Source organism: Acinonyx jubatus, chromosome B1 (assembly GCF_027475565.1).
Source record: "Acinonyx jubatus isolate Ajub_Pintada_27869175 chromosome B1, VMU_Ajub_asm_v1.0, whole genome shotgun sequence".
In the NCBI taxonomy this organism is placed as follows: Eukaryota; Metazoa; Chordata; class Mammalia; order Carnivora; family Felidae; genus Acinonyx; species Acinonyx jubatus.
Window position 1 is genome coordinate 164,467,239 of NC_069382.1, and position 22,191 is coordinate 164,489,429.

The 22,191-nt window shown below is 35.6% G+C and overlaps 1 protein-coding gene across 2 annotated transcripts in view; it reads left to right on the plus strand.

The window, feature by feature from the left end:
* Positions 1–548: 548 nt before the first annotated feature.
* The window catches only part of GNPDA2 (glucosamine-6-phosphate deaminase 2), a 30,197-nt gene continuing 8,554 nt past the window's right edge, over positions 549–22,191 (plus strand). The window contains exons 1-5 of one of the 2 annotated variants that reach the window (XM_027056317.2): positions 549–689; positions 3,792–3,953; positions 10,398–10,499; positions 11,973–12,155; positions 18,011–18,195. In XM_027056317.2, coding sequence (XP_026912118.1) covers positions 3,830–3,953; positions 10,398–10,499; positions 11,973–12,155; positions 18,011–18,195 — 594 coding nt within the window. In that variant the 5' untranslated portion in view covers positions 549–689; positions 3,792–3,829. The remainder of the gene's footprint in view (positions 690–3,791; positions 3,954–10,397; positions 10,500–11,972; positions 12,156–18,010; positions 18,196–22,191) is intronic. The other variant, XM_053217410.1, reaches the window with a different exon arrangement.

Here is a 22,191-nt window from a genome sequence, read left to right on the forward strand (position 1 = left end):
CCCAATTTCTGTGCATGGGTAATAAAACTTTTATTTTTCCTCCTGTTATTCTTTGTCACAAAAATTGAATTCTTAAGCCAGCTAGCTGAAAGACTGTGAAGGGTAGAGGAAGAATTCTGCCCTACAGTGTCCTACAGCTTATTCCTATTGAGCCACTCCAAGGCTTCCCAAGGTATACGCTTCGCTTTTCTGCAACATGTAACAAACTTAACTTTGATGAGCTTATTGATAAAAGGCTCTTAGCTGTGCGTGCACAGTAAACATTCAATAGCTTAGGGATGAATTCATATTGCCATTATAAGCGACAACTTAAGTAATGCTTATGTATGAGCACTGCAGCCCTACATACTAAGTTTCATAAACCCAAAGAATCTACCTCAATTCAACCTCTGAGAGTTGATAAAAAGAATAGCGGCAAGGTGATGGCCCAGGAACCGGAGAGTCCCAAGTAGGATGGGGCTCCTGCCTCACGGAATTTGTCAGGACCTCAGCACAGCTCATCCCTAGAGAACTAGAGGCACGCGCATGCGCAGCACCCTCAAGCTGCGCTGCCGTTCCTTCAGCGCCTTGGGTTACATCCGGGTCTTTGGGCTTCGCGCTACTCTAGCCGGCTGGGGTCGCTCAGGGTTGCTGGGTGTTGGTTGTTTCCGCTGTTCCAACGTCGGAAGTGCGGGTGGGTGGGCAGACAGGTGAGTCGGGGCGGGGGGGGGGGGGCAAGAAGGGGAGTCGGGGCGGGGGGGGGGGCGGGTGGGTCGTTGCTCCCCCGAGTGGGATTTGTGCCGAGACGGGGACGCGCGGCCCGGCTGATTGGGGTCCCGGGAGCGTTGAGGCGGGGCGGAGGGTGGGCCGAGGCTGTTGGTGCACTCCGAAATTGGGCCTCCGGGAGGGGCTTCCTATCTTTGTTTCTCTGGCGGCTTTCTCCTGACACTTGTTAAAAATCAGTAACAGCCATCCTCATTTGTATTCCTTATAGTTTGCGGACAGATAGGGCCCAGCAGCCATGCAGTTGAGGTGGGTTTGCAGCCCTGGCCTTCCGGGCATGGACCTCAGCCTTCTCTGCTGCTTCTCCCCCATCAGGGATGCGGCTTCCGCGTCCTGCACTTAAGCGACCTTTTCAGGTCAGGTTGTAGGAAACAAGCACAGAGCAGGGATTTTGTAAATTTAGATGCTAGTGTAGATTCTAGACTAACTGCAGCCTAAGTCGTGTGGAAGTTCCCATCCAGCTCTGAAGTTCTGAGATTTGTATTCAGCTGCCCAGTCTCCAAGTTAATGCACATTCAGAATGAATCAGCACCAGAGGAAAATGAGGGAATGGAGGGGGGTGCCTTGTCATTTTTTGCGTGTTATCTGGATTTGATGTCGGAGAATTGCCCAGAGCCACAGCAGTTTGGATTGATGAGGATTGTCAAAAAACTGGCAAAAACACATTTTTTAATCTGCATTAATGTGGCAAAAGCATTCTGATTTCCTCCGCTTGGGAGGTTTTATTTGAGACTTTTGTAATGAACTCGGAGCTGTCTGAGGAGTTTAAAACAAACAAAACTTGCCTGTACCCGATCTAAGAGACTTAAGAACTTCTTTTAATGAGGTCGATTCCTGTGGTGTTTTTTTTGAAATTTAGCCTGATTTTAATAATCAACCTGTGAGATTTCTAAAAGTGCAGATTCCCTTGATCTCATTTCACATCTGTTGAAACACTGTGTCCAGGGAGAGGAGCCTGGGAAATCTAGATCTTTAAGGAGCATCCTAAGTGATTCTTACATAGCACATCTGGAGCATGGATCTTTCCGTCAGAAAGACCCTCTACCATTAATAGCTTTATAACTTAAGCAATAAATTTCTGAGTTGCAGTTTTCTGTATCTGAGAAAAGAGGATGATAATTTCTATCTCAGAGACTATTCAGTGATCCTAAGCCCTTTAATAATAGGGCCCATATCTAAATCATTTTTGTGACTACAGAACTTGGTGGTTGGCATTTAATAGGCCCTCACAAGTATGTTGAACTGAGAAAAAGAGATCGTATTCCCAGAAGACAGAAAACACTTGGAAAGCTCTAATGCCCTCCCTCCGTACCTTACAGTTTTTTTTTCCTTTTTATGAATAATGAGTATGCTGAATATTATTAGAAGTAAGTGTATCTCTTGATGGTCATACTTGTTAGAAGTAAGTATACCTCCTTATGGCCAGAAAATATTTCTGATTCTTGGTGTAACTTTGAAATTGTTTCTAGCATTAGATCATTAATGAATTTAAATACAGGCAGCGTCCATTTGTTGAAGTGAATTTATGACTTACTATGTACATTATTGTCTGTAAATGCTATTTGTCTCTTGTTACTGTGCCAGAATTCTATACCATAGTGATCATAATTTCTTGTTACTATTCCAGAATTCTGAATTATTTTGTTCTCAAGAATTTCATTCAGATTTCATATATTCACTGTATATGAGTTGTATATTCATATGAATTGTATTTTCATATGAATTGTATATTGTATATTCACCTACTATTCCCATTAATTTCAGGAATTTGATTTATTATCGTATGGAAAGTGTATGGGAACTCAGGATTGCTGAAGCCATTTGTAAAAGGATTGGTGTGGGTGACAGATCCATTTAAATATGAAACTAAGAATTAAATTCTGGAAACTATGATTATAGAACACAGTGTACATATTACAAATCTTGTCAATGTAAAAATAATACATTTTACAGAAATCAGGGGTTGTGAGGAAGTGTAAGAGTACAATTTTCATATCTCTCATGGTAGTAGGTCAGTCTACATTGTCTGAAGTGGAATCATAGTTTTTAAATGACTTCAATCTTTAATATTTATGCAGCATTTTGTCTTAACCTTAGAGTACTCTCTAAGGAACTAAAATTGCTTTTTTGTTTTTAAGGAACTAAAATTGCTTTTTTGTTTTTAAAGAACTAAAATTGCTTTTTATGAAGAATTTTTTTTCTTCAGAGATCAACAGTTTTAGTTCACTTTTTCTTTTGTTTAAATTCAGAAAGAATGAAGTGTTATGCTTTTTATTAAAAATGGCATGTCTATTATGATCTCATTATTAAAAATTATTTCTATACATTCTATTTATATGTGTGCATTAAATAGACATCTGGAATGTTATACGCGTAATGATAATAGTTTTTTATTTCTGAGTTAGGATTTGGGTTGATTTTTTTCTTCCTCTTGTACCTTTCTATATTGAAAGAAATTTTTAAGAAGTGCAGGCATAATTTTTATAAAAACATTTAACACAGAGATGTTTGGTTATTATGGTATTTACAGAGAAAGTTCTGGATTTTAGTAAGTAACCTAAAGGTTGCTGAGTAATCATTATTAACATTAACTTGCCTTTAAAAAACGAGAACTGCTTTGTTTGCCTTTAGGTTTGTTTCATGTTGCTTTATATAATATCTGTCAGGACAGTGTACTATGCTATCTTACAAAGACTAAAATTTGCCTTGATATGAATTCTTTGTCATTTAGTAACTATGTGACCTCAGTTACATTGTGTGAGCCCTTCTTCTCATCTAAAACTGGGTGTTGTAAATATTTACTTTAGAAGATTGTTGTATGCATTTAAATTACCTAGCCCACTCCCCAGAACCAATGTCTGTTCAAAAGAGAGCAGCTGTTATTGCTATTTTAAAAGTACGTATTGTATTTATATATATATATATACGCATGTCTTTCTTAAGTAATGTTCTTAAAGTCATTAGTATATTACATTTCTGTTTGAATATCTGCAAATTACTTAAAGTGTTCTACAATGGAATTTTCTCAGGTTAGAACTACGTGTCCTGGAAACTGTTCATCACCATAATGAGGCTCGTAATTCTTGATAACTATGACTTGGCTAGTGAATGGGCAGCCAAATACATCTGTAATCGCATCATTCAGTTCAAACCTGGACAGGACAGATATTTTACACTGGGTTTACCAACAGGTAATACACCATTTTTTCCATTTTAGATACTGAAGGTCATGGGATTGAAGGGTTTCCTTTAGTAAAATATGTTTCCCCTTTATTTCTTGCCATATCACTGATTGAACATGTTAGTGTATACAGCCAGAAATGTGTATATCTATCTAGTATCTATGTTTCATTATTGTTTCTTGTATGAAAATTGTATATCACTTACCACTCTAAAATGCAAAAGGAAATTTCTTGTATTAAAATTATACATCACTTGCATCTCCAAAATGCAAAAGGAAATATCCTAACTTAAGTGATGGTCATAGTATTTTTTGTACCTTTTTCTAGTAGTCTTTTGTTTTTAGGGATTTTTTTTTTTAATTCTCAAGTTAGTTAACATACGTACATACATGTAGTCTTGGCTTCAGGTAGTGATTGATCTCTTAAATATGACACCCAGTACTCATCCTGAAGAGTGTCCTCCTTAATGCCCGTTACCCATCAACCCTCAGTTCTCTGTTTTCAAGGGTCTCTTATGGTTTGCTTCCCTCTCTGTTTTTATCTTATTTTCCCTTCCGTTCCCCTATGTTCATCTCTGAAGTTTCTCAAATTTCGCATATGAGTGAAAACATATGAATCTTTCTCTGACCGACTTATTTCATTTAGCATAATACCCTCCTGACCCATTCACATTGTTGCATGTGGCAAGATTTCATTTGTTTTCATCGCCAAGTAGTATTCCATTCATCAGTTGATGGATATTTGTCCATCAGTGTATCCATTCATCAGTGGATGGATATTTGGACTCTTTCCATAATTTGGCTGTAGTTGATAGCACCGCTCTAAACATGGAGGAGTATATGCCCCTTCAAGTCAGCATTTTTGTATCCTTTGGATAAATACCAAGTAGTGCAATTGCTGGGTCTTAGGGTAGTTCTAGTTTTAATTTTTTAAGGAACCTCTACACTATTTTCCACCGTGGTTGCACCAGTTTGCGTTCCCACCAACAACAGTGCGAGAGGGTTCCCCTTTCTGCACTTCCTTGCCAACATCTGTTGTTTCCTGCGTTGTTAATTTTAGACATTCTGACAGGTATGAAATGATTTCTCACTGTGGTTTTGATTTGTATTTCCCTGATGATAAGTAATGTTGAGCATCTTTTCATGTGTCTGTTTGCCATCTGGATGTCTTTAGCAAAGTGTCAACTCATGTCTTCTGCCCATTTCTTGACTGGATTATTTGGTTTTTTGGGTGTTGAGTTTGGTAAGTTCTTTATAGATTTTGGATACTAATCCTTTATACGATATGTCATTTGCAGATGTCTTCTCCCTCTCTGTCAGTTGCCTTTTGGTTTTGCTGATTGTTTCCTTTGTTGTGCAGAAGCTTTTTGTCTTAATGAGGTCCCAGTAGTTCATTTTTGCTTGTATTCCCCTTGCGTCTGGAGACATGTCTAGTAAGAAGTTGCTGTGGCCGATGTTGAATGAGGTTTTTGCCTGTTTTCTCCTTTAGGAGTTTGATGGTTTCCTGTCTCACAGGTCTATCATCCATTTTGATTTATTTTTGTGTATGGTGTAAGAAAGTGGTCCAGCTTCATTCTTCTGCATGTCACTGTCCAGTTCTCCCAGCATCTTTTGCTAAAGACACTGTTTTTTTCCATTGGATACTCTTTCCTGCTTTGTCAAAGATTAGTTGGCCGTATATTTGTGGGTCCATTTCTGGTCTCTCTATTCTATTCCATTTATCTGTGTCTGTGTTTGTGCCAGCACCATACTGTCTTAATGATTACCGCTTTGTAATACAGGTTAAAGTCTGGGATTGTGATGCTTCCTGCTTTGGTTTTCTTTTTCAAAATTACTTTGGCTATTCAGGGTCTTTTGTAGTTCCATACAAATTTTAGGATTGTTTGTTGTAGCTCTGTGAACAATACTGTTTTTACTTTGATAGGGATTGCATTGAATGTGTAGATTGCTTTGGGTAGTTTTGACATTTTAACAATATTCTTGTGATCCAAGACCATGGAATGTTTTTCCATTTCTTTGTGTCCTTTTCAGTTTCTTTTATAAGCTTTCCATAGTTTTCAATGTACAGATCTTTTACCACTTTGGTTAGGTTTATTCCTAGGTATTGTATGGTTTTTGAGGGATATTGCTTTTCCTATTCATATAATTAGTAGAATTAGTCTTTTCAATAATCATTAAGAGGTACCAAAAGTATGTACTATTGTCTTTTCATTTCATCTTCTCTGCCTCATATACTTTTACTGTCTTATTAGCCCTTTACTATTTCTGTGTGTATTTTCTTTTTATTATAGAAGTATTAAGAGTGAAAAATTGAAGACTGATATGTTTTCATGACAATAAACATTAAGTATTAATTTCATGTTTTATTGTATTTAGTTCACTATTAAGGTTTTTCTTAAAAAATAACCAAGTAGTGTTATTGATCTCATGATCTCACTTAATTTGATATTGTTGACTTCCACAGCAAAGGGTATTGGACCTGGAATCAGAGCTGCTACTTTCTTGGTGACTGCAAGGCATATATTCCTCACCCCTGATCTTTGGTTTCCTTACCTTTAAGAAAGATGAGGCTATTAATAGCTGATAATGCTGTTTGAGGCACAGATAAGGTGGTGCTCGTTCCACTCCTTTGTGTACTTTAATACTATGTGAATTTAAGGTTCCCATAAGTGTGTCTTATTTAAAACAGTATTTTTTTCCTTCTGCTCCTTCCCCCATATGTGCTAACTACATAAAAGCTACAATCATAATTTTTTCCATTTGTATAATTTTCATGAAAGGTATTGTTTAGCTCATTCATTTGTTATTTTCCTTTTTGTCTTTGGTCCAGGCAAAGGAGGGTTTGTAAAAATTGTACACACCAGACTGGCCCCCTCAGCACCCACATTTTTGATACATGAGCCCCAGTGGTTGAATATGGCCTCTGTATCTGTTTGCTTACTGCAAACCAGGGCTACACTCAGGCTAGTTGCTTTGATTATTCTGTTTTAAATACGATGTATAACTAAACAGTAATTTTAGCTTGGGGGCAGGAAATCTTCAAAGTCATAAATGCAAGCAGTCCTAAACATGCTTTTGTGTGTTTAGATCTACAACTTTTGCTTTAGTTTTAGATAGTCTAACTGCCTAGTAGTGCACTTGCCAAGGAGTATTTTGGAAAACCTTTGTGGATGTTTTTCACTTTCCTCCTTCATTGACCATTGTCAGTGTTAATCATGCTCTCTTCTCCTCCTTGCTTTTGAAGTTTGAATATACATTTCTTTTTTTCTTTTCTTTTTTTTTTTTAAAGAGAGGGTATGAGTGGGGTAGGGTCAGAGAGAGACTAGAGAGAGAGAATCCAAAGCAGGCTCTGCATTGTTAGAATAGACACTGATGCAGGGCTCAAACTCACAAACCATGAGATCGTGACCCGAGCTGAAGTCAGACGCTTGACCAGCTGAGCCACCCAGGCAGCCCTGAGTATACATTTCTGTAATTGCAGACAGCAGTATTGTAATTCTCCCTCCACAAAGCACAGTTTCTGGGGAATATCTACTTGGTATTTATTGATGTGATCTTAACAAGCTTCACATGTAAGGGCCTGCATGCTTCCTGCCTCTCAAACTTATTCCCTGATTCTCTTACTCTGAATCATGATAGGATAATTAGACTGCTTATAGTTCAAAGAATAGACCTGAACTTGCTGGCTTTACTTTCACTCATGTTGCTAGTATATTAAGTAATGAAAACTATGTGAGCCTTGAAACCAGACAGAATCTCACTGCCATGTGATATTTGGCAAATTCCTTAATCTTTTTGACCCAATTCTTCAGTCCTCAAAATGGGAAAGATCCTGCCAATTTCCCAAGGTTGTGTGATTTACATAAGCTGATGTGTAAAAATACCAGTATAGCTAAGGGGTGTTTGGGTGGCTTAGTCAGTTAAACGTTCAACTTAGGCTCAAGTCATGATCTCATGGTTAGTGAGTTTGAGCCCCGCGTCAGGCTCTGTGCTGACAGCTCAGAACCTGGAGCTTGCTTCAGATTCTGTATCTTTCTCTCTCTCTGCCCTTCTCCCACTTATGCTCTGTGCCCCTCTCTCAAAAAATGAATAAACACTAAAAGAAAATTTAAAAAAAAATACTAGTATAGCTATCATAAGGTAAGCATACAAATGTTATCTCTCAACCTCCTCCCTCTTTTTTCTGTTCTCAATTACAACTCAACCCTATCTTTGACTATTGGAATTCTACCCCTTCTTCAAGACTGATGAAATGTCATCTTGTTTAATCCTTCCTCTAACAAACAAAACTGTAATCTTTTCTTCTTTGATTTACAACAGTTCTGCAAACTTCTTATAGGTTATTTACAACATTTTTATTTGTTATGGTTATTTGTATTTGCCTAATCTTATCTTGTGAGTTTTTTTTAGGATAGAAACAGTTTTAATCTTTGTTTTATCTGAATCATAGTAAACACTTGATAATAATTATGTTAGTAAATTTTGCAAAGTGGGCACTAAAATGAAGTTTCTTTAACCAGTTCACTATGTACCATATATTTCATTATTTTTTTCTTCAGCCACTTTGATTAAAAACTAGAAAGTGAATGTGTTATTTTTTGTCATCACCATTGTGACTTTTTTTTTTTTTTTTTAGTTTTTTTTAACGTTTATTTATTATTGAGAGACAGAGACAGAGAGTGAGCAGGGGAGGAGCAGAGAGAGAGGGAGACACAGAATCTGAAGCAGGTTCCAGGCTCTGAGCTCTCAGCACAGAGCCCAGCACAGTGCTCCAACTCACAAACCACGACAAGATCATGACCTGAGCCGAAGTCGGAGGTTTAACTGACTGAGCCACCCAGGCGCTTCTCTTTTTTTTTTTTTTTTTTATTAAAAAATTTTTTAATGTTTGTTTATTTTTGAGAGAGAGGAAGAGTTGAGTGAGAGAGGGACAGAGAGAGAGAGGGAGACACGGAATCCAAAGCAGACTCCAGGCTCTGAGCTGTCAGCACAGAGCCCCAGGTGGGGCTCAAACAGAAAACCCTGAGATCATGACCTAAACAGAAGTTGGACACTCAACCGACTGAGCCATCCAGGTGCCCCAACTTCTTACTTTTTTTATTCATATATTCTTAAATTAAGGAAGGAATCCTATAATTATTCTCCTGACACCGAAACAAACACAGATTTGTTTATGCTTCTAGAAAGGAAGAAAAAAAAAAGCAATTTATCCATCTATTAGATAAGTTTTATATTAGAGGGCCATAGTTCTTAGAGATGGAATTATAAAATTTGACCATTAAATTATTAGAGTTGAAAACAGTATGTTTTCTTTAGTTTTAAGAAATTCTTTTAGACTTCTGTTCTCTGAACCTATACGATGTATTATTTGCAGCCACTTGTATTATTCTTTCATCTCAAGTGAAAGGCAGTCTTTTTACTACTCTAGAATTCGCTTTGTATTTTTTTTTGTTATAGACTGATTACTTCTGTCATATTCTGTCTGCCACTTTAGCAGAAATTTTGTGTGCATGCTGGTTTTTGTTTTGTTTTTTGTATAATTTGTTTTATGATGATGAATAGATTAGGAATTAATCAATACTCCAGCTAGGATTGGGAGGGCCAGGTCACTTGTTAAGGATGCAGTCAATCTACCCTTCCAATTTGTAGTTAAAATGAAAAAATACAGCAATTTTAAAAACAGAGGCTGTCTTCAAGTGGCTTAATTTATTTTTCTTTATTGTCCATGTCATGTAGCACTATAAAACTGATTTCAATTTTATAAAACCTGTAAAAGAATCACATTTATAAAACAATAAAATCAAGACTCAGATGAAGTATCCAAACCCAAGATCCCATTTCCCAGAAGTCATTTTACTTTATACATTTTAGCTAATACATGCTGAAGATAACACAAAATAAGACACAGAACCTCCAGTTAAAATCATAAAGGCTAAAGTTCCTCAATGAGTTCTTGCCAAGTTCTGAGTCTATTTTGAAAGTGGAGGCAATACTTAAATTTAGCTCTGGTTTCCTTTTTGATTTCATTAAATGGTCAACTTGACCTATTTATATATCATTCATGCTACAAATCCTTCTCTAAAAAAGCTTTTTCTCAAAAGGTGGGGTGTTTATTTTTCTTTTAATTCACATATGCTTCCTAGAAGTTTCTAATCTTGGAGTATCCATTATTTCCAAATATTCAACAACTCTAGAATCATTTTCCAAACTATAATTTCTTTTGACAGATTTCTAGTTTTCTTTAGCAAATTCTACTTTACTAAGCCTTAAGGTACTTTGCAAATGTGTGTATAATTCAAAAAATATTTGTTAATTGAATATGTATTTAAATGAATAATGGTTTCCCTAGTAGATTAGAAATAGAGAATATCATTAACAGAATACAGTTAATAAAAATATTTTAAAAATATATTTTTCATGTTAAGTTAGAAAATGGAATCTTTATCTGTTTTAGGGAGTACACCATTAGGATGTTATAAAAAACTAATAGAATATCACAAGAATGGAGACCTTTCTTTTAAATATGTGAAGACCTTTAACATGGATGAATATGTAGGTAAGCTGTGTTTGAATATATTATTTGAATATGTTAAATAAAAAGAATATAGTTTGAGAATTAATACATTATTTGAATTTATGTTTTGAATGTAATATGACTATTTCTAGAAGATAACGTACTGCCTTTTGGTGCGGTTGGGAGTTTATATTAAAAACATCTATATTTTTGGGGGGGCGCCTGGGTGGCCCATTCGGTTAAGCATCCAGCTTCGGCTTGGGTCATGATCTCACGGTTCGTGAGTATGAGCCTGAAGTCAGGCTCTGTGCTGACAGCTCAGAGCCTGGAACCTGCTTCTGATTCTGTGTCTCCCTCTCTCTCGGCCCCTCCCTTGCTTGTGCTCAGTCAGTCTCTCTCTCAAAAATAAATAAAAACATTAAAAAAATATATTTTTGTGATGCCAGCATGATATAGCAGAAGGAATATGGGACTAGAAATCAGAAGATCTATATTCATCTCGGGCTCTGCCACTCATCAGCCATGCAGCTTTGAGCCAGTCCCTTCACAGTTCTTACTCTTTTTTTTTTCTTTTTCATATTTTATTATTTATTTATGAGAGAGAGTACAAGCAGGGGAGGTGCAGAGGGAGGGGGACAGAGGATCCAAAGCGGACTCTGCGCTGACAGCAGAGATCCCAGTGCAGGGGATCTCTGAAACTCATGAGAAACTCATGAACCATGAGATCATGACCTGAGCTGAAGTCGGATGCTTAACCCACTGAGCCACCCAGGGTTGCCTCCCCCCGCCCCTCTTTGCTTTTTCCTTAAGGCAGAGTTAAAACTGGTTTTGTGGAGATGGATTGAGTACCATGTATGTAAAAGTAATTAGTAAAATAAAGATTTTTCAGATATAAATGTATTTATATTTATGGCTGTGAAGATTTTATGATTCATTGTTAACTTGCTTAACAGGGAACACAAGAATACATTTTTAATGATAGCCCAAGTGATAGTCAAAGAACTGTTAGGATTCAGTATACTTTGCATGCATGCAGGAAGAATAGATTAGAAACATAGACCAACATTTCAGAGGTATGGCAGATTAATTTCTGTGGAGCTTAACACAAATCAGTTCCATTGGTAAAATTTTCTGTGTTTGAGAAGTGAAGTACGGTGATTAAATGCATGTGAACTAGACTTCTGTGTTTGAATTCCAGCCTCTCTGTGAGCTGTGTGACCTTGGGAAAGTTTACTTAATTTTTCTGTGCTTTTGATGTTCATCTATAAAATAGGAATGATAACAGTATTTCCATAGATGTTGTACAAATTATTTGAACTGATACATACATGTAAGGTGGTTAATACAATGTCTGGAATATAATGAGCATATATTCCACATAAAAATGCCTTTAAATTGAATATGGTTGTAGAAAAGTTATATATTTTAAATAGCATCTGTGGCTTAATCAGAAAAGCAAACTTTGGATTTATTCCTAGAAATACTTACATTTTTATATATTAACTTTTAATTTAGGACTTCCCAGAAATCATCCTGAAAGCTACCATTCTTATATGTGGAATAACTTTTTTAAGCATATTGATATAGATCCAAATAATGCTCATATCCTTGATGGGAATGCTGCAGATTTACAAGCAGAATGTGATGCTTTTGAAAAAAAAATAAAAGAAGCTGGAGGAATTGACCTTTTTGTTGGAGGTATGTAAAACATTTTGTCATTACTCTTACCTTTGTGTGATGCGGGGAACACCTGTAACTGTCTATAATATCCGTACTGATTTTTATTTTTTATTTTCATCAACAGTAATCTTAAGGTTCTAAGTTAGAATTGTTTAAATTATGTCTTGAGAAATAAGTCCCAATGCCTGCTAAACTTTTCTATTATCTGTTTAGAATTCACAATTAATCACATCTTACAAAATGCATGCTGTTTCTTTAACTAAATACTATTTTTACCTTTTACAATTTCTTTACAATTCCAGCCCAGCTTTCTTACCAAATTACAGGGTTGAGTCTCTAAAAGTTTGCATGTGGAACAGATAGATTTTAGCATTTCTGTACTGATCACTTAAATGGCTTCATCTCACTTAAAAAGTCAGTTAAGAATGATATAAGACTTTATCATCACCCTTTAGTTAATATGAACTAAGCTGTATAATTATCTTTATAAACTCCAAATAAATAAATGTTTAATTGGTTAAACTCCACTTAAAATATGTATATATGTATGTATACATATATGTGTATATACATATATATACACACAAACATACATATATAATATATACACATGCACATGCATGCACATGTGTGTGCATGACGTACCATTGAAAATAGGAGGAATGTTTTTTCTTTAATGTTTATTTATTTTGAGAGAGAGAAAGTGTGCCCACTCGCGTGCATGCGAGTAGGGAAGGGAGAGGGGCAGAGAGAGGGTGAGCGAGAATTCTAAGTGGTGGAGCCTGATGTGGGCCTGGATCTCATGACTGCAAGATAATGACCTGAGCCAAGCCAATATCAAGTGTTGGACGCTCAGCCAACTGAGCCACCAAGGTGCTCCAGAAGTGTCTTTCTTTGTAATGACAACATGGTTTTCTGTAATTATTATGAAGCCTCTGGGACAGCTAATTAATTACCATAAGAATAACATCAACTAAACTGGAGCTAAAATTGATTTGTGCCAGAGTTTTTATTATGCAATTAAACATGCCAAAGCTCTAAGGTAACATTAAGTTCTCTGGATATATCTTATATTTAATTTACTAGAAGATTGCTTAAAAGTACATGAATTAGATCTTTAGTAGAGCTGTATGTTGACGTTAATTTATGGTTGAGGTGGCCAAGTATGGTTGAGATGGTTGATTGCCCTTGGGGAAAATTTGGGTATTACAGTCAGGCATAAATTTGCATTCTGTTTTGGCCACTTATTATCTATATGACTTTGAGAAATTTATTGAAGTTCAGTATAATTAAGTCATTTGTAAAACAGGAATTAATATTAACCATTCCAAAACTTGTGAGAACTAACTATTTTATAACATGTAAAACGTCTTGCATAGTGGTTGGTACATCAGTCTTCTCTTTCTGAACTGTAGATGCTGAAATAATTGTTCCGTAGTTTATTGAATTTCCTGCTTTTTTACCGGGTTACTTCTAAGCGTATTGAGTGAGATGGAAATTTTCTCTTTGAGGAAATTTTTATCTCCACATCGCAGAGCCGGTATCATTTACTTTCTTTTATAGATGGGATGGTTGTTCTCTGAGAAAGAATCCAAGCTAGGCTGTTTTGCTTTTCAAAATTGAAAGTTATCTATGTTTTAATAAAATTTGCTAATATTTCAGTATTCCTGGAAAGCATTTGCATTCCAGTTTTGTCCATATGGCTTAATTCTGAGATAATTACCATTTGTACTTGTCAGTATCAAGACTAAGGCAGTTTGTATTGGGGAATGTTGAAGGAATGCATTACCCATGCATTCTTCATATTTTCTAAACTACATACCAAAATCAAGTAGAATTACTATAATGTATACCTAATTACTGTAATATAATTATACATAATGTGTCTATATTTTAGTTATATCAAGACATATTTGCACTCATTTACCGTCATACAAAAAGACATGGTAGTTATTAGAGGTTCATTATTAAACATGGCTTAATGAAAAATATCTTGTTTACTTTTTCATTTGAGTATCTTTTTTCCTGTTAATTTATTTGCCTTACATAAGGATCCATGTGACAAATCCCTTGGGGATTCAATGCTAGGAAATAGAATTTACTGGGGTTGGGGGGAGAACATAAGAACTAAACTCCATTTTCTTTTTCTGTCCGCTTCTCAGAAAGCATTTATAACTTAAAGTGATGTGTAAGGTTGAATGTCCCTTGTCAAAGATTTTTATTTTTTTAGGTTTATTTATTTATTTTGAGAGAGAGAGAGAGAGTGGGGGAGGGGCAGAGAGAGAGGGAGAGAGAATCCCAGGCAGGCTCTGTGCTGTCAGCTCAGAGTCCGACGTGGGGCTCAATCCCACGGCCCATGAGATCATGACCTGAGCTGAAACCAGGAGCGGATGCTTAACCGACTGAGCCACCCAGGTGCTCGTATCAAAGATTTCTAGTAGGACTTTCTTCTTTCCCCATAGCTTTAAGTCATTTCTCATTTCTTTTTAGATTTTGGTATATTACCTTACTATAAGTCACCTTAGTTTTCCATTTGGAACAGATAGAGTATAAATTATAGTTATTTATGTTTATGACTGACTCTTACTTCTAGAAAGAACCTGTTTTCTAAACAATTTTTGTTCTTAAGCTTCCTGTAGTCATTCTCCCCTGACATATATATATATATGTATATAAAAAGATGATTTCCTTCCTCTTACATTAACATCTTCACTGTAGTCATGTCATGGTCCATTCAAAGGACATAATTACTCTGTGTATACAGGGAGGAGGGTTAGCTTATTGCATTTTCTTTGAACTTTTTCCTATTTGGGGGTACCCTATTATTGGATGTATACTCATGAAAGAATCTCATTTGATTCTTTGCTTTTGTTGATCTAGGTTTGTTATTGGATTTTCAAGATGAGGCTTGGTATCTGGGTCTTATCACTTACCCTTCTTTTGTTCCAGGGTTTGTTGGTTAATAAAAACACTTAAGAACTGAGCCAAATGGGATCAAAATAACAGCCTTAATAAAGGTAAAGTTGGATTAGAGATTTCAGGTTGGGCTTGAGGCCAAAATGGGTTTTCCTATTCCTTACACCTGAATTTGAAATAGTAGGATAAGAAGAGCTTAAGACTATCAACACATCATTTCTTACTCCTGGTAAATAGAATAGGAATTCCCTTTCCTCAGTAGAAAGGAAAAAAGGAAAATGTATAATCTCTGAAGTTCTCATTCTTTCTGTGACGACAGATTTGTTAAGAGAAAGAGCAAAGTGTGTCGTGCAATCCCTTACCTACCCCCAGCAATAAAATATACAAATATGAAATTTTATAAATAAACTAAGGTATTACTAACTTTAAAATTATTTTAAGGTACTGTTTTTTAAAAAATAAAAATAAGACAGTGGGGAAAACTTTAACCTTCTTCTTTGGTTACATGATTAGATTCTTTGGTTTGAAAGTAACTGTGACTTATTTTGGGACCAAAAGTGAATTAATTGGAATGATTCTAGGCTAACTCACAGAATTTGGAGATGGGTTGAAACAGCCAAGTCTTTGGAAGAACAAGAATGAAGGAGCCTGAGATCTCCAAAGTAGGAACTCATGGACCCTCTCCTGCAGTGCTATCATCAAATACCTCAGCTCTAGATACCTTTTTTCTTTTCTGCATCCTTGCTCAATTTTCAGAATTTCCTGAGAGAAATTCTGATTGTTTCAGCTGGGGACAAGTATTTATCACTAGACCACAATCATCCTCCCTCAGAGAGATATAGAGTAGATTAAGGTCCCCTCCATTGTGAGGGAAGCAGAGCAGTGTAGGAGGAGGAGGGAGAAAGTATACTGAGCATACCAAAGAATAGCAACCATCTGTTCATCTCTTCAGCCATTATTTATTGAGGGCCTCCTATGTGTCCTGTATTGTTCTAAGAGGTAAGGATACAGTAATTAAGTAAGTAAGTAAGGTTATAGAGAGAGAGTCCTTACTCCAGTGAAATTTACATTCTACCCCACAGAACTTTAGGGACATAGGAAAGGCATGTAATCTAGATCCTGAGGTTTTAGAGATATTTCATAAAGGTGCTAATGTATTAGGTTGACTTAAATACTGAGAATTTGCCATGGTTGTTACATTTCATGATTATTTTAAAGAAAGTTTTGTAAAGCTTTATGAAACATTCTGAACACTTTTAAAATATATCAGGAAGCTCAATTTGATAGTTACTCTTGGTTAGTAAGGGGCTGTATTGACACTACTGATAATTTCAGCCGTACTGTACACTTTTGTATGACCCACATCACCACTGACAACACTGGTGTTGATCCTTGAGGACTTCCTATTTTTTCTGGAACTTTTATTTTCATGGTTCTATCCTTTCTTCTTTATACATAAATAGAAAAATGTAAATATTTGCACCGATGTACACTTAAGAGGAGAAACAGAACAATTTTACCAATCTAGAGAGAAATTCATATTTTTAATTTAAAAATTTTATTAACAAGCAGATATACACTAATGGAAAAAGTCCATACATATTAACCACATGTAGGTCAGACTTTAGGTCACCACATTAAAAATTTCTAGAGTGTAGTGCTTTGGTAGCTTATATCTGCTCCCTTAGATTTCATTTCTTCCATCAAAACCAGGTTATTTGTTGTCATTTTTGCTTTGTTGTAACCTGGGAGAAATTGGTTAGACTTGTAGGTTAAGAGGTTAAGAGTCAGTAAAATACACATATCTATCATTAAAGTTAATATGAAGAATATAAATGTAACAGATATTTTGACTCAGAACGTATGAGCTTATTTTTTCATTGAGGTTGTCAGAAATCTATTAGAGTACCCATGTGTAAAACTTGATTTATTCATGCTATAGAGATTCTTCATTTTACAAAAAGATTCGCTTCCAATTTCATTCAAATAAGGAATGTCATGTTCCCATCTATTATTTAGAGGCGATCCTAGAATATTAGAACTGTCAGTATGTCTGTTTAAAGCAGTGTTTTCAAGTTGTAGTTGTCACCCATTATTAAGTCATGAAATCAATATAGTCATTCACATTTAGCATTTCCCTTTTGTGTGTTTTGCTAATGAAATAGAATTAAATAGAATGGCTCCTAGCAGGGGTAAGTATTGTTTCATGCGTTCTTGTTTTTAATTACTTTGGTTTGTGTTTATGTGTTTACATGTGTACTACTAGATTGCAGTGTCAAATATATTTCTAGTCAGAAAAGTCTGAAGCAAACTACTGCCCAGTATTATCCATTCTAGACATTTTTGTAAGTGAGGAAACTGCTACAGGGAGGTCCAGTAGTTAATTGCCCCATCTAGACTAGAACCAAGCCAAGTTAAAGTATTAAACACCACTGTGTTAGGCATCAGAAGATTTAGATTTCAGTTTTGTCTCAGTATTTACTAAATTGTTATCTTGAATAAGTCATGTATTACGCTTGAATGCCAGAGTTTCTTTGTTTATTTTTGAGAGAGTGCAAGTGGGAGAAGCTTGCACTCAAAACAAAGCGTTGAGCTCAAAAACAGGTGGGGAGATGAGGCAAATAGATAGGCCTAATAAGACTATCTTAAAGATTTTTAAATATGTGTTGTTGAGATGCAAAAAATGCTTTATAAACTGTGAAGTGTTATGCTGATATAAGGTAATACTTAATTTTACTGCTATTACAATCGTTCTTGCTCAGTGCTAAGCATGTGGAAAACATTGAAATACTTGTTGAATCAAATACAGGAACAAATATTTTCATGCAGCATTAGATATTCGGCTATCAAATAAAACAAGGTGAGCGTGTTTATGACTTTGCTCTTTAAAACAACTTGAACTTTGGGAAACCTTATTTACTTTATGTGTATATGTGTATGTATACTTCTTTTAAAAGGAATTGGTCCAGATGGCCATATCGCTTTCAATGAGCCAGGATCCAGTTTAGTGTCAAGGACAAGATTAAAGACTCTAGCGATGGACACCATTTTGGCAAATGCTAAATATTTTGATGGAGATTTATCGAAGGTGCCAACTATGGCTCTAACAGTTGGCGTGGGGACAGTGATGGATGCAAGAGAAGTAAGAATTAAATATTCTTTGATGTCTATAGATTTTGGAGGAAATACAGCACCAAATAAGTGATATTTTGGTTACATCCTATTCACAATGTAAATTGTTACCTAGCTTTCAGTAGCTTCTGTAAGTCTCATTGCAGTGTTTAAAATTTAACTAAATTAAGTTTTTGTAGCTTATGTAAACTAAGAATTAGGTACCATCCCTTTTGGAGTACTGCTTCATGTGCCTATTCCTTGCGTTACAGTTTGAGTTTCTAAAATTATACTGATCAAATGGTCTGTTTCTAAGTGAAATAATCTGGTGAAAGGACTATGAGGCTAGTTACAGCCCTAGGCTGTAGATAATTTTGGAGGCTTGGGATAATTCAGTGTAAAGTACATCTTGACTGTAGGAGGATAGCCAGTTAGTTTCCAACAGAAAAAGAACCCGTCTAAGGCTGGATCTGTTCTAAATTTGGTATACTTAAAAAGACAAGAACTCTGCACAGAACTTCCCTCCTTTTTAATTTTTTTTTAAAGAACCATCATGTTTTTTAAAGTTTATTTATTTATTTTGAGAGAGAGAATCCTAAGCAGCCTCTGTACTGTCTACACAGAGCCTGACATGGGCTTGCACCCACAAACTGCAAGATCATGACCTGAGCCAAAATCAAGAGTCAGACACTTAACCAACTGAGCCACCAGGCGCCCCTAATTTTTTAATTTTTAATTGGGCTTTCATTTCCTTCCCTGAGAATAAGAGAAAAAATTATAGTCAGCTCATGATTCTAAGTGGCTACATTATATGGAAATTCCTTTCTTTTGTGGCAACAAGATGGGATAGGTTTTGAGTAAAGTGTACAGAAAAGTTATGATGAGTAAGTAAATGATCTTAATGTAAATATGTCTAGACTTTAACGTACACCTAGCAACTGTCATTCAAAATGTAGTTTTTCATGTGGAAGTTATCACTTCCACTATATGAAGAAAGGCCTTTCAAGGATTGAAATTTTATAAGTTGAAAAAAGATTTTAGAGCAATTGTATTTCTAAAATATGGAAGTTATACAAATAGATTTCTTCCATTTAATCAGATTAAAGTTATAACGTACTTACATTAATTCTTAGAATGACCAGAGGGTTGTTCAAGTATTGATTTTCTTTTGGTCAGTTTTTCCAACAAGATTTTATGATGCCACTCACTCACCTCACAATTTTCACTCCTAGCATGATTATAAATCATTATGGCAGAACTATTGTAGGACTCTTATTTTCCCAGGGGCCTTAGTACTTTGATTTTTATAGCATTCTTTTGAAATAAATATCATGTCATGGTACTTAATGATTTTCTTATGTTTAATTTTAAGGAGCTTAATGTACAGATTTTCATTTGCCAGTGGTATTAGCTGTGATGTAAGCTGCTCTTCAATTTCAGTTTCATTAAGAACAAATACATTTAAGGAGTGCCTGACTGGCTTGGTCAGTAGAGCATGCGACTCTAGTCTCAGGGTTGTGAGTGCAAGCCCCACGTTGGGTGTAGAGATTACTTAAAAATAAAATATTTAAAAAAATACACTTAAGGGCGCCTGGGTGGCTCAATCGGTTAAGCGTCCGACTTCGGCTCGGGTCACGATCTCGCAGTTTGCGAGTTAGAGCCCTGTGTCAGGCTCTGTGCTGACAGCTCAGAGCCTGGAGCCTGCTTTGGATTCTGTGTCTCCTTCTCTCTGCCCATCTCCTGCTTTGTGCTCTTTCTCTGTCTCTCAAAAATAAATAAATAAATAAATAAATAAATAAATAAATAAATAAATAAAATAAATAAATGTAAAAAAAAAATTAAAAAATTAAAAAATACACTTAATAGAACTTTGAATCAATGTATGGGGCAGATGCTACTGTTAAATGGGAAGTACATTTGAATAGGAAAGTATATTCCTAAGTAGTTAATTAGTTCATCACTAAGCAGCGTCATTTTGGCAACTTGGTTAATGAAGACCTCTGTACACACCTGGAGGTGACACCCTGGAAGTTATTACAGGTTTCTTTAAGATTGGGAATTGTCAACTAGATAAGGAACCACACCCGTCACTACTTTATCACTCTTTCCTTGGCTTGAGGCCTTCACACTAATGGTGTGTGTGAAATGCTCTACTTTTCTGGACCTTGCTTAGGTGAAATGGCACCTTGCAGTTTTCAACATTCAGAAACCCCTTTCTTAACCATAATCCTCATAATCAGAGTTACTTTTTTCTATTTTCTCTCAGACCATTTTTCTTTTCCTTTATTTGCACTTTTCACAATTTCTGATTGTTCTTGTATGTTTACTGGTTTAATATCTTTTTTCTTACTAACTTACAATCCTGTGAGTTTATAGGTCATATATATCTAATACCTTACAATGCCTGCAATATAATAAGTATTTAATAACTTTGGGGAATAGTTTTAATGCATTATGTTCATGATTCATGTTAGACAAGGTTAGTTCTATCCACAGCTTGGTTATTTACTTGAACCATCAGATCTGATTTTTATTGACTGTTGGCTCTATGTCAAAAGCTAAATCTGCCTTCAAAGGATTCAAATTTGTTTTTACTGAGGTATATTTAAAGATATTGTCATATGTTCTAAAGGTAATTCAAAAGAAAAGATAAATTTTTTTCACCGTTGTAACATTTATATTTGTTATATATTATTGTAATGCATTAGATATTTATTCTTAAGATGACATAAGAAAAACTAATAAAACTTAAAAATCTGCTTTTGATTTTGTTGCTTTACTGGAAATCACTGACGTCACCAATGATTTCTTCATTGCTAAAACTGGCATCTTCTCTGCAGTTCTGGTCCAACTGGGTGTCTTTTCAACATCTACGACTGTTGACCAGTCCTTCCATCATAAAACTCCAGCATTCTTCTTTCTTTCTGAGCATTCCTTCTCAGTCTGCTTCCCAGGCTGTTCTTCCTTCATCTGCGTCTTGAATATTGTTGTTCCCTAGGGTTTCATCCTGGAACTGTATATCCACTCTGCATGCTTTAGAGCATGACTTTTTTTTTTTTTTTAAATAAGTCAACAGCAGTAACTTTTTGTAACATTCTTTTTGTAGTTTTATTACTATTCCAAAAAGATAAAGTACTCTCAGTACAGTAATAATAATACATATCTTTATCTTAACTTTCTGAAGGTTCAAGTTTCATATTTCCAACTTCTAGCTGACATCGAGATGTTTAAAGACTCCTTATATACTTACACTGTCCAAAATTTAAATTTATCTTTCTACCAAATTTGCCTTTCTCTTCTGAATATTCCCTCTCTTGGTGAATAACAGCACTCACCATGAAGATTATCTGAGCTTGAAACATGGGTCATTCTCAGCATCTTCTCTACATCTAATGAGTCACCAAATTCCAACTATTTAATAAACTACTTAAAGGTAAATAAGGATCCTGCCCTCCCTCCATCACCACTGCCTATTAAGCCTATATCAGTTTTTTCAAGAATTATTACAAACCCATTTTAAATCATGGCGATATCCATTCTTTATCACGTTCTATGTGTTACAGTCTGAATTATTTTTTTCAAAACCATAGTTCAGTTTATTACTTACCTATGTAATTAAGAGTCTCTGATGCCCTATTATTCTATCAAAAAATGAAGCCTAGCCTCTCTGCCATAACAAGATTCTGTATTATCAGATCTCCACCAGTGTTCAAGCATTTCCTTTCATTTTCCTATACTCCAGCCTTATCAAATTTCTCGCTTTTTACTGACCACCCCATAACTGTCTGACATGCCCCCTGTGTGGAGCTTTCCTGCTTATCTTTAAAGACTTGGTTTCAGATAGGAGCTACTCTAAAGCTTTTTCATGTGAGAAATACTTTCCTTGAGAATACTGGAGTGCGTACAGTAAAACTAATCACATATCACTATCAAATTACATTCCGAGAGCAACATTTTTTTCATTTCTTCTAGATATATCTCCTTAATTCTCAGTTAAAGGTTATGTACGTCTTAGGCTTGCACACAC